The 18,580-nt window shown below is 41.4% G+C and overlaps 2 protein-coding genes across 6 annotated transcripts in view; one reads left to right on the top strand and one right to left on the bottom strand.

Moving 5' to 3' along the window:
* TIGIT (T cell immunoreceptor with Ig and ITIM domains) overlaps positions 1–8,808 on the bottom strand; it is a 103,902-nt gene extending 95,094 nt beyond the window's left edge. The window contains exon 1 of one of the 2 annotated variants that reach the window (XM_074331654.2): positions 8,415–8,808. The gene's annotated coding sequence lies outside the window, so the exon portion shown is untranslated. The remainder of the gene's footprint in view (positions 1–8,414) is intronic. The other variant, XM_019734816.3, reaches the window with a different exon arrangement.
* Positions 3,988–18,580, top strand: part of DRD3 (dopamine receptor D3) — a 42,021-nt gene continuing 27,428 nt past the window's right edge. For 2 of the 4 annotated variants that reach the window (XM_074331649.2, XM_074331643.2), the window contains exons 1-2: positions 3,988–4,540; positions 11,192–11,496. In XM_074331649.2, coding sequence (XP_074187750.1) covers positions 11,227–11,496 — 270 coding nt within the window. In that variant the 5' untranslated portion in view covers positions 3,988–4,540; positions 11,192–11,226. The remainder of the gene's footprint in view (positions 4,541–11,191; positions 11,497–18,580) is intronic. The other 2 variants (XM_019734810.3, XM_074331632.2) reach the window with 2 other exon arrangements.

Here is an 18,580-nt window from a genome sequence, read left to right on the forward strand (position 1 = left end):
CTTTCAGCCAGAAGTTCAGCCGGGCCTGTGATACAACCATCTTGTGGTTCTTCTCCATGTCGGCCCCTGCAGGGGCTGTTTAAACTTTCTGAGTTCCAAAAGCAAGTTTCTCAAGAAAAAAAAAAAAAAAAAAAGGAATAAGTACACAGCATTTTTATGTCCTGGCCTCAGAAATCACATAACATTACTTCTGCCATACTCTATTAGCTGAGGTAGTTACAAAGGCCAACCAGGTTCAAGAAGAGAGACCTAAGACTCTACCTCTTGATGATGGAGTGGCAAGGTTCAAGAAGAACATGAGGGATAGGAGATATAATTGTGGTCGTCTTGGGAAAATACAATCTGCCATACTCATAAACCCCAAATCTTTTTTGAACAAACAATAAGTTACAGATACAAACTTTTCTAATTTTAGCCCATCTCCATTGCTATTATATGTATTTTGGAAAAGAAGAAAAGAAATATAGAATAGATTGGAAGAAACTGAGAAAAAGGTAGAAAAATGTAATATTATCTGATGGAGAGTAGGAAGAAAATAGGTGGAAAAGTGAAGAGGGAAGTATACAAAGGAAGTAAGATGCAAGCACACAGAAAAGAAGAGGTAAATATGAAGACAAATATCACTTATTTATTCCCTTCCCTACTCTTCCTCTACTACCTATAAAAGAGTGGAGCGGGTACCAGTCTGGTTGGCAAGCCACCTCTGTTATTTGCTGCCATTCTCTGGTAAAAGGACACAAGTTGGAGCCCAGTACTGGACAATAATAAATGAGTTTGGCAATTCTTTTCTTTCAATAAATTTTTTACAACAGCAGAACGAATTCAAACATAAAACATAGAGCTCTCTCAGACAGTTCTCTTCTAGGGCAAAACCAAAACCATAGTGTCATTGGAGAGGGATGGGAGCTGGGGTTGGGAAGAAGCTATCATATTGCCTGGTCCACTTACTGCATTTGCCAACTTACATTTACCCGCTACAATATGAGGTCTGATTCCAGTGAAAAATACACCCACGGGCTGTTCTTTAGACTAGATAGTTATCCACGCAATTTAAGATCATCAATCTTCATCTACCAATTTACAGTGAAAAAAAATGCTAGTTTGGGCAAGACATGAAAACAAAATGTCCCTCTGTGATACAGGGCCCTGCAAATTGGCTCCTCACACTGCCTCATTTGTTCTCCACACTCTCCCGCTGATGTGAGCTCTGGGGAGGTTTAAAATGGTGTGAGAAAGACCCCGTTGTCGTCAATGTTTGATGTTGAAGTTAAGATTCCTGTGATGAAACCAAAGAAGGGCTACCTTGGAGCAGCAGGATAGGAAGGAATATGTTCACCACAAACTGCACGCCAATTCCCTTTCAAATAAAGCCACTGTGCATAACTATTAACACCCACACCTCTTAACTCTACCTCTAAACCTTCCACTTCAAGTTCAAAAGACAAAGAGTTCCCTGATGAAGCCCTGTTGGCTGGTCCACGAAAATGTTCCTGTCATGCTACTGAAACACGGGTTCCTGGAAGGAAGATGAGGGAAAGGATGTGGATTTTTCTTGATTTCTGCCCAAGCATGCCTGTTCTGTAGGTGTCCCAGAGTTCTTTCCAGGAGGAAGATCTCAAAATCTTCAATAAAGATCTCAAAATCTTCCATGTCAACCATGAATCAGAGTCCCACTTACTTAAAAGAATGAAATGTGTTCAGTATTGTGAATATGGAGGAAAAATGTGCCAGATTAAAAGGAGCAATTGACGATATTCACCCAAACTGATGTCCTGAGAGAAAGGCCCACCTCACTCACCACCTGCCTTCCTTTCCTTGCACCCATCCCTTTCCGTTCACCGCGGCAGTCAGGGAGCCTACCAGAGAGACATCTGAGTCAGACTGAAATGACTGCCTAGCCATGCGACTTTGGGTACGCCAGTTAATTTCTCTATCTGTTGCTTCTGTATAGAATTAGAACGAGAGTCTTTATCCTTCCTTATCTTCCTTTGAACTTTGTCAAAGAAAGGCATTACAAAAATGCTAAGGAAAATTCTGCCAGCAACATTTATAGCTGCCCTGTGAGGATACACCAGGTGATCGCAACACAGAACATTTAGTAACAGTGGCCTTTGCTGCTACCTCCCTGCACTATCCGGGCAGCATTATCATTAGACACAGTATCCCCCAAGCCTAAAAATGCTAAAGAAAATAAACATAAGACACTCAAAGGTGGAACCATGAGGCTGAAACTGAGCAATTAAGATCCTGAGCTCTTTAACACACCTCTGCATTGTTCTACTTACACACTCTCTGTTTTTATACTAGATATGCCAACCCTAGACAGTGCATAATCTCTTGGTGCCCTAACCCAAGGGGAGAAGAGAGTGGGGCTCACATTCAGGCTGGGAGTTTCAGTCTTAGGGCATGTTCGATACAGTTATGCCACATAACAGTATATTTATGCCCTATAAAGCATGAGAAATCTTCAGTATGGTACCTAACCTCTCTAAGCCTCTGTATTAGTTTTCTTGGGCTGACATAACAAAATACCATAAATTGGGTGGCGTAACCAACATAAATTAACTTTCTCACAGTTCTGGAGGCTACAAGGTCAAAATCAACATGTCAGCAAGATTTGGTTTTTCCTGAGGCCTCTCTCCTTGGCTTGCAGATGGCTCCCATCTTGCTGTGTCCCCACATGGTCTTTTCTCTGTTTGTGTCTTCCTGATATCTCTTTCTTTTTTGATAAGGACACCAGTCATATCGGCTGAGGGCACACCATAATGGCTTCATTTTAACTTAATCGCCTCTTTAAAGACCTTATCTCCAAATGTAGTCACATTCTGAGGCTAACGCTTCAATATATGGATGAGGAGGGGAGTATAATTAAATCCATAACAGCCTCTGTAAAAATGGGCATCATGAGGATTTATGTAAGAGGCAGACAAGAACAAGAATTAGAAAATGCTTCATAAGTTATGTCACCATATAAATATTGTATCATTGATATCATTTTGTCATTATAATTATTATTCTCGATGACATATTGTCAGTTTCTTAGGAAATATAGATGTTGCACCTTTTGAAGAATTACGGCATAGTGGGTAAGAGAACATGCTCCAGAATTAAGATGTCTGGATCCAAATCTTGACGCCACTACTTGTTAGCTGTGTGACCTTCAAAAATTATTTTAACCTCTCTAAGCCTCAATTTTTCTATCTATAAATTAGGGATGTAAAATATTACCTACCTTTTAGGGTTATTGAAATGACTAAAAGAGGGAATGCATTAAAATGACTGGCTAATAGTACATGCTCCATAAATGATAGCTGTTATTCACAGCAGTATTTAGACTTCGCAGCTGCTGCTGCTGCCGCCTCTTTCTTCAGCCAGCAGAGGTCTCCATCATAGTCAAGCTTAGACTGGTTTTCCTTTGACAGTCTGCATTGCAGCTGCCAAGCACATCCCCTGCTGTCAGAGAAAGCAGTGAAAAAATTGCCATGCTGTCTGATGGAAGGAGAAGAAATCAAAACAAGAGAACAGAGAATAGTTAGGATTCCATGGTAAAATGTTATCTGAACAGATGACTGACCACGAATTGAGATTGTCTAAGTTCTAGCGCTGCTTCAGAATCTGACTTTCATTTGACATTGCCCTAAGCTGCATCTCACTTTAGCCAATTCTAAAGTTGAGTTAATAAAAATTACTCACATATACCTCAGAGGAGCAGTAAGAATGAATTGCAAATATTTTGTAAAGTTCTCTGAAAACAAAGAGTGCTGCTAAATGAACCGTTAACCTTTCTCACAGTATTAAGCTTATTTCATCTTTATCACCAGTTATACTCTATGCTTCAGTTTTGCTTCCACTGTAACATAGTTCCTTTAACCTTCTTTCCCCACACAGGCTTACACCTCCAAGTTCAATTATTCTGTCCCAATTGTGTTTTAAATTGTACTGATTTCTATTAACCACTTGTGGTCTCAATTTGTTGATCTGTTCCTTCTGCTGAACCAATCATCTTTACACCCACCAAAAGCTGGGACGGCAATTCAGCCGAGGAAGATGAAGAAATTAAAGCATAGAAGTAAAGGCAGTGGGAAAGTGGGATTAAAAAGAGCATTGAGGGGGAAAGTACAGATGTGCTTAAAAGCATAGCACGGAGCAGACAGAGGCACAGAGGGAAGAGTAAAGCAGGGTAGAAAACGGATCCTTCATCTGCCTACTCCAGCTCACTTTCAGCACCAAGGACAGAGCCTCTGAAGGGCAGCCCCAAGCAACATTCAGGGTCCCTCCCAAATCCTCTGGAGATAACGGATGCATTCGAAAACAGCTATGAAACATGCAGTAAGGTCTAATAGGGAAGCTGGAAGAGCAGCATACAAGTGATTTCACCTTCGAGGCAAAAATGGGTGATTTTCTTTCTGTTCATTTCCACAGTTTCTGTGTCTTAGGAAAGGCAAAGTTTGCTTTGCTTGGGCATATCCGCTGTCAGTAAATGGCTACAGGAGCTGAGGTGCTAAACTTCAGTCTCCAGAAATCAGAAGAAATTTTCAGGGTAAGTAATTTTTCTTTTCTTTTCTACTTCAATACACAGTGTTTTCCTGGAAGGTTATTTAATCAGGTTGGGGTTCTGTGGTTTTCTAAGAATATTCATTAAAACTCTGTACCCTCTCTTATTTAAAAACCTAAAATAAATAAATAAATAAATAAATAAATAAATAAATAAATAAATAAATAAATAAAACCTGAAACCCTGAGGAAACTATTTTCTTTTTTTTTTTTTCCCCCCTCATGTTTGGGGCAGTAGAAACCTGTTTTGTTTTGTTTTTTTTCCTGAAAAAACTAGATCCTCATAGGCTCTAGAAATTATACAAGGCAGAATTTAAAAGATGGAAAATAAAACGCTGTTACTATTCCTGGGGTTTGTATGGAAATTGATTGTATTCCTCTTAAGGGTTTTACTTAATTGTAAGGGTCTGTTATTTTAAATTCCCCCAGTTCAGCACGCTGGTAATCCAGGGTTAGGAGAGTCGCTGTTTTCAATGGTCTGTTTAAAGCCAGGCTGTTTACAAGTCAGAATTCAATTATTTCCAACAGAGATATGCAGTACTTGAGATGATGATTGTGTATGTTTTCTTTAATGATGGCATGATTTTGAAGGTGTTGTTGTTTAATTGTGGGACTTCCATAACTTACTGTAGCTTATTGGGTCAACAGAAGTTGTTGCAATTAGGTATTTGTTTCAGTTCATGCGTTTAGTTTAATCAAATACTATTAAAATGCATGCACAAATAATAATGCAGCAACAGCAAAGTGGAACTTAGATTCTAAACTCATTCTGCATACCTGTTTGCACTTTATAAGTGAAGCCCTTTGCTTATTGATACTAAAAGGTCTGTAAGATGTCCATCCTTGGATAACAGTGAAGAATCACTGCTTGACACAGCATTGGTTAAATCTCTTATAGCCAAAGAGAAGCAGATACAATATGAGAAAGATTCTTACTCAGACATTCGATATTTATAGCTGAACACTTTCAAGGATCTGCCTGGTTAGCAGTGAACATGGTGTTAAACAAGGAAAATAATTGCAGTATCCAAATGAATGCCTGATGCTAAAGCATCTATACTGAAGCCTTCTCGTTATGAAATCTGAATTAAAGCACATACCAAATAGATTTTACCCAATACTAAGTTCGATTTCTAATACATTGAAATTTGTCATCAATATTTGCTGATTAATTGACTGATCCATTGAGTTCCCCATTTATCCCTGATTAGAATGATAGGATGCTCAGTGCTTACAGGTTGTAACAAAAAGTGGGGATGCTCTGCTTTGCTGAGCAGGTTTAATTTTTTAGAAAACTATATTACCTTAGCTATGAGAGCTCAGTAACCAGCTGTGGTTTTTCTCCAATCACTTGCCAACAATGTAAATGTGCCCAAATATATAAATATGTTATGTATTCCAATGTACTGTGTATCTTCATTAGGAAAATAAACCAGAAAGCAATTTTAAATAATGAAGTACCATAGAAGTGCTAAAGACTACCTTTAGTAAGAATGACAGTGTAACTCCCACTGTTTCTATATGCAGAATGCACCTGCATTAACTTCACCGAGCTTGGTCACGTGATGTGCACAGATACTCTGGGAAGGAGAGGTTTTAAAATTAGTCCCTATTTCAGGTTTGTCTCCCTCACCCCAACAGTGGAATAGTTAGGAACATGAACTCTGGAAACAGACAGATCTAGAATTGAATCAGCTCCATCATTTACTGGTATATGGACCACAGCAAGATACTTAACCTTTCTGTTACTTACTTTCTTCATCTGCAAAAATGGAGACAATAGCACCAGCTTCCTTTTTTCAGGTTGTCATATGGTTTAAGTATGATAGTGTTTACAAACGATAGCTATCATTAGTAATTTTTTCCAACAATATAGCAAGTCTGCCCTGAAGCCCAGAACCAGAAAAGCTCTGAAGACTAGAGGTCAGGATATAACTAAGTAAAAGATTAGAGACAGTAAAAGACAGGAATCTATGATACAAGCGATTTGGTCATGGAAACTGGCTATCAAGGTGTTTCGTTCTGGGTGTAGGAAAAACCATTTCTACCTGGAAATGATTGCCACATCAACTTCACTCCCAGAACAGACACATTCAATAAGTTGTGAGATTTTAATTTAGGGGGACCCGAGATCAAACTGGGCTCAATGTAGGCCCCAACACATTGCATAATCTTGGAAAAGTCACTGAACTTCTGTCTCCGTTTTTTAGTCTAAAAAGGACGATATCCTTATGTACCTTCTGGACTGCTATAAATATTAAAATGAGACAATACGTGTAGAGTATCAATGTTTGGCACATGGTAGCAGTCAGAACTGCTAGTGACTTTTGTCTTCAGAAAGAGGTAGAGAACTAAAAGTGTTTTGGAATTGTGTGTGTGTGTGTGTGTGTGTGTGTGTGTGTGTGTGTGTGTGAGAACTTTTGCCTAACTCAGTATCCTTAAGGAAAGAGAAAAAATAATTACAACCCTGTAAATCTTAATAAATGTCTTCCTAACAAATTCAGTGGGAGCCTGGTATGGAATGAGGTGCCAAAGAGGCACCCCACAAGTGTTCTGAACAGACTATAGTTCAGAACTGAGGAACTGAATATCAGTAAAGCAGGACGTATGTCATAGGTGATGAGAGCCTGACCACTCTGTCCCTGCTTTTTAAAATAGATTACGCTGTCATTCTAAGAGATTCTAAATAAACGCTAAAGACCAAGGTAAGTCAATACTTTGTAAGAAATTCAAAGGCTCATTAAAATTGGTAAGTGGTGTTTCATATGATGAATCTTAAAAGAGAAAGACCAGCAATAGTCTAGTCCTTGCCGTCTCCACTTCTTCACCTCCCACCCGTGCTTAACTACGAATACGCTTCGTTGAGGTCATCGGTAGTCTCCTCATTTCCAAGTCCATTAAACACTCTGCAGTTGTACTTTATTTGACCCCTTTACCTGTTCCCACTTTCCCTTTAACAATAAATGCTGCAATGTTTCAAGTGCTATGTGCTAGACATTATGTTAGAGCTGTGATTCTTAATGGGGAGAGAAATTTTGCCCCACAAAGGACATTTGACAATGTCTAGAGACATTTTTCGTTGTCATAACTTGGGAGCAGGAGAGTTCTACTGGCATCTAATGGGTCTACATCAGGGACCCTGCTAACCCTCCTACTACGGTGCACAAGACAACCCCTCCACCATGAAGAATTATCAAGCCCAGATTGTCAATAGGTCCAAGCCTTCACATATATAATTGTGTTTAATTATCACAATAACCCTATAGAGTGGATATGATTATTCTCATTTTGCTGATGAGAAAACCAGGCTATCATTGTGAATTATTAGAGAGTGATTATTAAGTTAATGAATTCTCCAGGCTCTTTGCTGCTCCTGCCTGAGACCAGTGTACTATCTGTTAGCATATCTGTCAGAGAGAGAAAGAAAGGAGAAAGCCCAGCCCAGCTCTGTGTTATATAAGTACAAAAAAAAAAAAAAATCTAAAAAGGGAGGAGGTTGAAACAATTAGCTGAGAGGTGGGAAGTAATCTAGCATCTCACTCATTTTCTGCTTTCATCTCCCACACCCACAACTCATCAAGAACTGCCGGACAACCTAGACTTACCCCCACCCGCTGCTAGAAAGAATCTGTGACCAGAGACAGTACAATGCCCAAAAATAAATAAATAAATCAGAAATCCGTGCAATTGTGATCCCAACATCAGCCTCAGAATCAATTTTCAGAGTTGAAGATCTCCCCTCCCGTAATCAGTCATTGACATTCAGCTCTACTATTTTTAATTAGCTGTCAAACCTCAGCAGAGTAAAAAGTCCAGCAAGGTGGTAACAAATATCCCAAGGTTTTCTGCTTCCCTCTTACCTGACAGGTGAAATGAGACTAAGACATTAGCCAACTGCAGACCTCAGGAAAGAGTGATTTCTGGCCTCTGCTTTCCAAGTGGCCCAAATGCAGAAGAAAAGGCTTTCTGGGCCTAAGCCTGCCTCAAAGGTGAAAATATCCTTGAACAATCAGAAAGCACTGTATTTTTCCAAAAGCTCTTGGCAACAGCAGTGCTATCTCCAGGGTACTGGCTGCCCTTCTCCGAATAATGAGGAAATTATAATTATTATCAAAAATTATTATTATGCTTTAAAATAGACTGAGTGCAAACAGTGTGCCAAGATAAAGAATATTTTTTTAAACAGTTCTCTGCGTTTAATCCACGTCGGTCACCCCTGAACAATCATTTGTTCATTTTAACACTTACACATTCCAGGCTGAAAAATTTCAGAACTAGGTACAAAATGACAGCCATGATCAAACGAATCTCCTAATCCAAGGAGAGCTGCAGATATCAGGAGTGAGAGCAAATCCTGTCCACCAAGCCAGCCTCTACCTCTGCCAAGTGCTGGAACAAGAGTTCCCATGGAGGGCCATATACTCCATGTCTAAATATTTTAGTCATAACCAACAAATCATTGAATAAAATGTTTAATGCTCCTGCCTTGACAAATACAACTTTCTAACAATCTCAAAGGCCAGGTCTCAGTTTAGCATTCTTGGGTGCTTAAGAGTTCCATATAAATTGTAAGAGGGCAGGAGAAGTAGCGTCTCACCCCCGAGCCTGTCCCAGGGATTCTGTCCTCTTCTCTCCCCACTTCGGGCTACACCCAAGCTATTCATCTGAGCTCCCAAAAGAGCTACCCCTTGAGCCCAGGGGCCGCACATATACAGGGCACAGTCTACCCTCAGGGTGGCAGATCCAGAAGGATACTGCTGCTGCCCTGGAAGCAGGCTCCAAGCAGTTTGGCCGAGACTTCTGTGATGTCAGCACCCAGAGTGTGTTCTAAATGGGAGTGTGGATTCTTGGTGGCCCTGCTCCTTGGTGCTATGCGATGGTACCACCTCATCCTATAGGGAGGATATGATCCAATGGGGGCCAGCGTAGGGCCCTCTAAAGCACAGGGTTCAGGGCTGGAGTCAGTCTTGCCTAGGTCTCAGGGCCAGACTGTAGGCTATAGTGTCTTCTCCCAGCACATGGCTTTAATGCACTGCTACCCTTCGCACACAGGCATTTCCATGTTTTACTTCAGGATATGGTGAGTTTTGTCCCCCACAGACACAAACAAACCTGGTTCTAATTGCCCAGAGTCCCTTCTTCAATGCTGGCCCCAACAGGCTGGGGCATGGGGGCAGCTGATAGGCTCTAATGCCTTTCCCACTCTAAGTCCCAAGTCCCCACAGTTTGAGGATTGGCTCTTCCCAGTGGGAAACTGACAAAATCGTTGTTGTGGCTTTCAGATGTCAAGGACAACATTGGGAGAATTAGTTCTGCTACTATTATAATAAGCTGTGTGACTTAAGACATACCACTCATCTCTCTGGGTCTCTATTTCCCTGTTTGAAAAGTGAGGGTATTGGACTAGATCATAGCTTGAAAATAGGTGGTGCATGAGTCATGGCCTATGGATGTGGGATGTGGGGGTGGGGAGAGGACTTCATAGGGTTTAAACACTTTTCTAATTGGTAACCAATCTTTAAGATTTAGGAGGTTTCAAATTAAATCCCACACATGGTTTTTCCCCTAAATATAAAAACCACTGTTTGCCTCCAGACTTCATTCCTCTTGATTTTCTCTCCCACAACCCAGTCTCCCAACGCTACCATGCTGTATGTGAGATATAAGAGAGAGACTGAGATTGAGGAAGTGAAGAGAGACGGAGGGAGGCAGGGGAAAAGGCAAATGGGGGCAATAGAGGGTGGGAGGGAGTAAACAAAGACAGATGGGTGGGAAGCTAAGAGAAACAGACCAATAGAACAAAAGAGCTAACGCTTATATAGCTTTCTAGGTCTCAGATATGGTTTTCAATGTCTCATATATACAAGTATAACAGCTCATTTAAGTCTCACAAAAACCCTAAGGAAATAATTTCCATCATTTCCGCATTTTATAGAGGAGGAAAATGAAGCCCAGAGAGGTGAAGTAACAAGCCCAAGGCCCCAGCATTAGGAAGTGGTGAAGCTGTGATTCTAATTCTGCAGTGGCTCCCCATCTTACTCCGAGTCCAAGTGTGGTTCTTTCAACAGCCTTGCACATCCTCTCAACCTCATGCCCTTCCACTCTGCCCCTGCCTCACTTGGCTCCAGCCACACAGGCCTCCCTGCTGTTTCTTCCACAGGCCAGCTGTCCTGTCTTTGTACCTGCTGTTCCTTCTGCTTAGAGAACTCGTGCTCCAGATACCTGCACAGTCAGCTTCCGCAGGTCCTTTAGCTCTTAACTCAATTGTCACCTCCTTCATGAAGGCTTCCTGATGACCCTAATTAAAACTTACACTCAGATACCCTGCTCACACAAACATGATTCTCACCCTCTCCTTCCCTGATTTACTGTTCTCCAAAATACATAGCATCATCGAACATACTACATCCTTGATTTCTCTTGTGTATTAGTCTCCTCCAGAATGAAGGCTTCAAGAAGGCAGGGAGTGTTATTATCCCTTTTGTTCACTGCTGTATTTCCAATGATTAGAATAGTGCCTGGCATATAAGAAGTGCTCAATAAATATTTATTGAAGCAACAAATCAAAATATACATGCAAGCAGCCCAGCTCCAAAGCATCTGATTTTACCATCGTTGTTTTTTTGTCTCCTCCTAGGAAACCCATTGGGGTCACTCTTCTCCCTCCGGGCAATGGCACCTCTGACTCAACTGAGTGGCCACGTCAACTCCACCTGTGGGGCAGACAACTCCACGGGCCCCAGCTGGGCCCGCCCGCATGCCTACTATGCCCTCTCCTACTGTGCACTCATCCTGGCCATCATCTTCGGCAATGGTCTCGTGTGTGTGGCTGTGTTGAGGGAGCGGGTCCTGCAGACCACCACCAACTACCTGGTGGTGAGCCTGGCCGTGGCGGACCTGCTGGTGGCCACCTTGGTCATGCCCTGGGTCGTGTACCTGGAGGTGAGTGAGGCCAGGTGCGGGCTGCCCATGTGACCATGCTTGTCCTTGTCTTCCCTGATCGCTTAGCCTTCTGGGCTCAAAATGTTCCCTGTTGTGATCTAGGGACTTGGGAAGGAAGGAGAGCTCCTGTCATTCTGCTTTTCATGAGAAAACTGACGGTCTTGACAGCAGCCATTATCCAGTATCTTTTGCTCACATCAGAACCTGGGATCTGGGAATGATTCTGTTCCCAAGCTTCCAGTATCCAGGTGACCAGAATTGAGTGATGGGACTTGTCCTAGAAATGTGCTAACCTTACTTTCTGTGCCAGGCATGTCTCAGAGATGTGAGGGATTGGGGGAGGCAGTCCAGTGGGCATCTTCATCGGTGTTTCAATGTATATGGGGGTGAGGATGTGCAGGAGAGACACAGAACGAAGGTGGGGTGTAGGGAGTGCTAAAGGAATTTTAGAAAAAAAATGTTAATGACTGAGAGGAAAAGAAAGAAAGAATAGTCTGCAAATAGATCAGAATTCTTTTGATGGTTCAGTTGCCCTCAGACTTGGCTCTTTCCTCCTGGGAACCACAGACTGTAGAGGAACGACCAAACCTTCAAATGTATATTTTTGATGCCTGCATTAACAGTACACAACACTCACAAATCAGATCATGCAGCAAACATTGGAGACTTTATTTGGAGAGAAAAATTTCTTAAATTTGACAGTGTTTTCATTTGAAAGTACAAAGCAGAAGCAGGAGGTGATCAAGACAAAACACCCACTTGCTGACAAGGAAGTAGGGGTGCCTATATCTGTTCAAGAAACATATACTCTTACCAGAACACATGCAACTTACTAAAGAGTTTTTTAAGGACATCTTAATATACTATTAATATTTCTCCTCTGCACTGTGTATCATTCTAAAGAGGTATCCAATGAAGGATCAAAATTATGCTATGATTAATAGAAATTAAAATTCATCAAATTAATATCACAGTTAATATTAATAGTGAAGATGGCAGTTAATTAAGTATGACATATCACAGGAGAGCAAAATCCTTGAACATAGGCTTAGGCTAGTTCCCATATTAAAGAAAGACTGGGAACTAAAATTAGACTTACGATCTCAGTGGGGAGACATAAAAGAAAGAAATCAAGAAAATAAAAAGAAAAATATAGAAGAACTAGGCTGATTGGGATAGATTTAAAGGCTAAGGAAATACTCAGAGAAAAAATACATGTTTACTCTTCCCAGTTAAGATAATCCTGATGGCACAGGGTCTTGTAATTATTGACTTTTCTGTCAACCCAATTAGGCTGAGACATCCTTGAAGTACAAAGTACAGAGGTTTTTCCTGTAGTCCAAGCATACTACTTGACAAATAATATGTGCTAAATAAATAATTGATATATGAATGAGTAAATGAATGTGTTCTGCAATGTATGCATTAGGTGGGAAATTCCTGCTTATGTCATTTGCTGCTGTATCTATTGCCACAATGATTTTTTTTTTTTTAACATCCAATAATAATGAGACTAAAAGGAGTTAAAAGTATGTGATATTTCTGTTCAAGAGTGAGGCAGACTTTAGGTGCTGTAACCTAGTATGGATCAGTCAATGATTCATTATACCACCACCACCCAAGGTGTTTCTGTCCATCTCTATACATTACAAGGATTCTTAAGTCTTCCAGAAAGATGAATGTCAGAAACAAATGCAGAAAGAGGACTTTTAGTCTAATAAGCATTTTAATTGCCTCTGAAATAAAACCAGGGCTTTTGGTGTCTATAAAAAAAGCCACTCAAGCAAACTCTGGCTGTCTATTTGTGATGGCTACCAGGAGTCTGGGTGGACCGTAGTGGAAAAGCTCTGTAGATACTGATATAGGAGATGGACATTGTAACTTTTCCACACTAGACACCATGGCAGCCCCTTCTCGCCACACCCACCAATATACATGATGCCCCCATTCTACTGCTGAGCATAGAAGAGCAACTGAGTCTGCAAAAGGCCGGCATGAAATCTTGCCAAAGGGTTAATGGACCCTCTGCAGGTTGGATCTATGGGTTCTCCCCAGGAGAAGAATTCTGGTGGAGCTCTTGGTTTCCCCTCATAAAACCAACATGCCCTCTGTCCAACAAGTTATTTGATGTAGGTGTTCAGCAATCAAGAGCATGGCCAAATTAGTCTACAATCATATAAAGAAGAGCCATGGAAGCAAAGACAGCTCTCCACTGAGAAATGGGTTTCGGGACCTCTTTTTGGTCCTTTCTAAATTGCCTCAAGGTTCTAGCCAATGCAATTTAATATCTTATATCACTTTCTCCAACAGTCCACTCAGGGTCTATCTTAGTAAAAGATAAAATATGACTTAAAGTAGCCATTATTAACAGATGACCAGTTAAGATATTAGAAGTTTCTAGTCCAAAGGACCAGGTCTCCCTACCCCACCCCAGTATATATATATTTCTTAGTCTTAAATAGCTGCCTGCTTTCGCTGGACCTCAGCAGCAGATGGGGTACCTTAACCAGAGAAACAGCACTTTGAGCCCTTACAGGGACTGTGAACATATAAATCCATGTGTCTCAAAGAAGAGCAAAGCAGACTCTCACTAACTTAGCCTAAGGATGGCACAGTTTGAGTCGCTGGTCTAGTAATTGCATAATTAAACCTAAGAGCTCCTTTGGAAAGAGGGAAGGATGCAGTATTGACCACAGAGGCTTCTGTAGGCTAACGGCCTCCAAGGGCATAGGGCAGAAATGAGCAGAACACCATGTGGGGGGCCAAATGAGCAGCCAAATTCACAGCTTCCTGTGCTTTTATTTGAATACATTCATTTTCTCTGAAGGAAGTATTGGCTCACACTGGCCAGATACCTTCCTTCAAAGGAAAACTGGCTCCTTTCGCCAGACACCAGTATGTATGAGTTAGGGATGTTTGGGTTGTAAATACTGGAAAATTTGACTAACTGTGGCTTAGGTGAATAGGAGTTACGTCTGTCACATAACCAGAATTCTGGAGGAAGGCAATTGTTGGCGTTCGTTCAGCTGCCCCAGGATGTCGTCAAGAATCAGACGTTCCAGCCTTCCCGAGCTGGCTGACTTCCTTGTGCTACTCGTAGGATGGCTGCCATCACCTCAGCATATAGGATTCGAATACAGGATGGGTGGGAACAGCAGACAGAGGGAGGAAAAGGCCCTTTCCCTGCAGTGGCTTGAAGCAGCTCCCTAAAGGACTTCACTTAAGCCTAATTTGCCAGAAGTGGATCATATAGCCACTTTTAGCTGCAAGGGAGAATAGAAAAGAAAATGGGAAAATGTGGATTTTAGTCAAAACGAATATGTGGGTGTGAGGAATTGCTGTGAGGTAGGCAATAAAATGTCACGTAACATCATGCTTTTGCTGAAATTCACAGGGATGAATGTCATTCCAACACAGAGTTGTGCTATAAAAAAGACTCAGAACTGGGAGTCAGAAGATGTGGGAATTAAGTGAATAAAATGGAGGTGACAACTACACTTTCCCTGTTTCATAGGATTGCTGTTAGGCTCAATGGTCATCAACTGAGGAAGTGCTTTGAGAACTAAAAAGTATAATCTATAAATGTCTCAGTTGAGACACCTTTAGCTGTAAGAAAAAGAAAATTTAATTCCAATTGACTTGAATACTAAACAGAATGCACTGGCTCTCACAGCAGGAACTTTACATGTGGTAAGGGGGGTTGCAGGCACAGTTGGAACAGGGATACAGCTCCATTTCTCTCAGCTCTGTCTTCTCCCATATGTTGGCCTTATCTGTAAGCAAAGAGAAAGCACCAGGCCTCCCATGTGCATACCACACCACTCCCAGCAAGAGAGACAATCTGCCTTAGAATTTCTAGTAGAAGTGTGAAGGTGTCCTTTGATTGGCCTGGCTTACGGCACATAATTTTCTCTGAACTGATCGCTGAATGGAAGAGCTGGTTTAGCACAGGTTCTGTGTTCTTTCCATGGAACACATCAACTGCTCGGGCATCTCATGGATTCCCAGTAGAATCCAAGGACTATTGGAAAGAAGGAAGAGGACAGTGAGCAAGTCTGCCCCACAGAAGCTTTCACGGATACCGTTCTCATCACTAAGGCAACAGGAGCCTGGGCTCAGGCAGTATATAAAGGAGAAGGAGCAGGGGCCACTCACTAACCCTCATCGGTTTTCTCTGTCCCCAGGCCTAGCAGAGAAGTTCATGATAAAAACCATGCAGGTGACCTCAGATTAGTTATATTTCCGAGTGCCCTGGCCTGGCTGTCTCTTTTATTCTGCTTGCAGCATTTTCTCAAAAACGCTTTTCTGTGTCATACCAAATAGTTTCATCTCCGATTCCCTCTCAAGTTTTTAATTTCCTGCTTTAGAAACTACATTCTGTTTGGGGCTTCCTCTCCAAGCACAACCATCACATTTTGTTTCACTTGGGTAAGCACTTTTTGTGATGTTTAATGCACTTATATCAGGGCAGAAAGGCAATATAAGCAGCCAGGGGAACACTTGGAATACTAAACTCAGAGTACTTGGGTCTCAGGATGGAGAGGAAAAGAAGACTCGAGGGTTAAATAATACAGACAAGCAAAAACAAAGAGCAGGATAGGTTCAGGCAGGAAAACTCACCACAGAGAGAGTCATCAAGGTCAGATAGTAATGACAGGAAAGAGCAGCACTGTTTTGGGAGACAGGAGCCTTTGGGCCTTGTAATAATACTGATTATTAGAAATAAAGGAGAGTCTGCATTTTAAATGGGCTCCTCCATGATTCTTATGCACCTACACTTTGACCAGTTCTAAGATAAACTTTCATTACAGGAAGCTTCTTGTTCAAAATACAGACAGTTGAGTCTACCCCAGATGCTACCAAGTAGAACAGTAATTGTAACCAACCTCCCAGCCCTAGCCCCACTCCCACACCAAGTGATTTGTGCAGCCAGCTGGCCATTCTGCAGCAAACTGACATTTAGGAACCACTAATCTATAAAAACCCCATTTCACAGATGAGCAAATTGGAATTCAGAGACGTGAACCCCCAGAAATCCCCTCCTTAAAAAAAATTCCAAATGCAGCAAACAAAAAAAATGAAATGAAGAGGTTAATTAGAGAAGTAATTCCATCTTTGCCCCTTGGCTATCTCCCCAAAACAACTAAAAATCCATCCCTTATAGCAAGAGTTCTTAATCTGGGGAATCCTTCAACTTGGATATAAATAAAATTACTTCTTTATTTTCACTAAGCTGAAAGTTAGCATTTCCATCAATTATGAAAGCAGGCATCAACCCACAACAGAAGAAATCCTTAATGTCACCAGTACAAATCACAGATATTTATATTTTCAAATCACATGACGGCTGTGGTAGACACCTTGAAATACCATTTATATTCATCAGTACTTTGAAATTACGGGACTTCTGAACCTGCTGACACGTCCTGTCATTTAACGCATTGTTAAAGAAGCACATATATTTAAAATACTTTGGCAACTATACGTCAATATAATTGGTATCCTTTGTGATCCATTATATTTTATTGTATGCATTCAAACACATTCTTCTGAGAAGGGGACCAACCATGAGGCTAAAGAGATCCATAGAACAAAAAATTGCTTAAAAGAGCTCTGCTTTAAGACAACCATCTCTAAAAATAATGTCATGGCCCCCATACCCTCCAGACCAGCATTTCCCAAACCTCCCACCAGGCAGTTGGAATCTCTGGAGCAACGTATTATACTGAGTGGGGCCTGAGAAACAGTTTGTTTAACCAGAGCCTCAGGTGACTTGGGAAATGCTGCCTTATGATCAGTAAATTTGGGGAATGCTGCCATAGGCTGTGTCTGTTGAAAATCAATAGCCAACTTCTGTACCTGAAGACACTTTCTTGCTTACTCACTCCCACCTTCTGTATTGCCAAAGGGAGTGAGTTATATTCATTAGCAAGTGAGAGTAACACCACCTGGCTGTTATATGATTCTGAAGTGAGTTATTCATTAGGATTCAGGAGAAAGGTAGAATCATGTCTTCAAAGAGTTTTAAATCAATCACATTTTTTTTCTGCCTTTTTTTCCTGCTTTAATTTCAAAAGTCACTTTACCTCTTCCAACACTTTCTACTTACCGCACTGTCACACTTATCACATTGTATTATAGTTATTTTCTTAGTGTCTATTTACCCGGCTCTCAATTCAGCCCCACACATTCACACATCACACCCCCCCCCCCCCTGCCAACATGCACACACTATATTCTGAGGCCTTGGAGACAAAAACAGGTTTAATTCATTTCAGCATGCTCACCCAAGCAAAGTATCCGGCCTCTCATGGGCACTCAGTAAACACTGGATATATGGGTGGATGGATGGACAAACACCAACTCTTCCCCCGCCTATGTTATTAGAATGGAGTTAAATTGCCCATTTCCCAGAAGTGAGTGTTAAGGCGCTGGCCTTTGAGAAGCAAATAGAGCAATGATTAATATTAAGGGTTTGAAATTCCAGCCCTTTTACTAGCTATGTGTCCTTAGGCAACTTACTCAACTCCTCTCAACTCCGTTTTGTTATCCATAAACTAGAAATAATATTTACGTCTTTGGGTAGCTGTAAGATAATGGGTGAGAGTTACATGGTCTTGGCCCTTTGCAGCTCCTTCTTCATAACTTAACCATTACTTGCTTGGTGTGGAGAACTCCAATGAAAACAAGTATTTCCATTACACATCCCACCAATCAGAAATTCATTTTAATGAGTAAGTTCTGGGGAAGGCTAAGTGATGGCACCTCAGTGGGAATTACTTTAATCAGCTAATCAGATTGTTTTCTTCTGTCACTTAGCTGAGATCAAGGAGAGAAATTTTGATGGCAGAATTGGAGAAAGGAAGAGAAGATAGCCAGAATGGGGTGGCACAGTGGGGGCCCGGAAGCCAGAGGACAGCTTGAGGGCTTTGGCCCTTATGGACTAAAGAAACGGTACCAAAGAAATCTGCCAGGTGTGTACCTTCATTAGGCCCCAGAGTCAGCAGCCACCACTGTTTTTTTGTACTGCTTTTTGCAACCCTGAGATGGAGGCAATCAGAAGAAGGGTGTCTCTTTCCATAGA

Source organism: Rhinolophus sinicus, chromosome 17 (assembly GCF_057876585.1).
Source record: "Rhinolophus sinicus isolate RSI-liver-muscle chromosome 17, RSI-T2T, whole genome shotgun sequence".
NCBI classification, from domain to species: domain Eukaryota; kingdom Metazoa; phylum Chordata; class Mammalia; order Chiroptera; family Rhinolophidae; genus Rhinolophus; species Rhinolophus sinicus.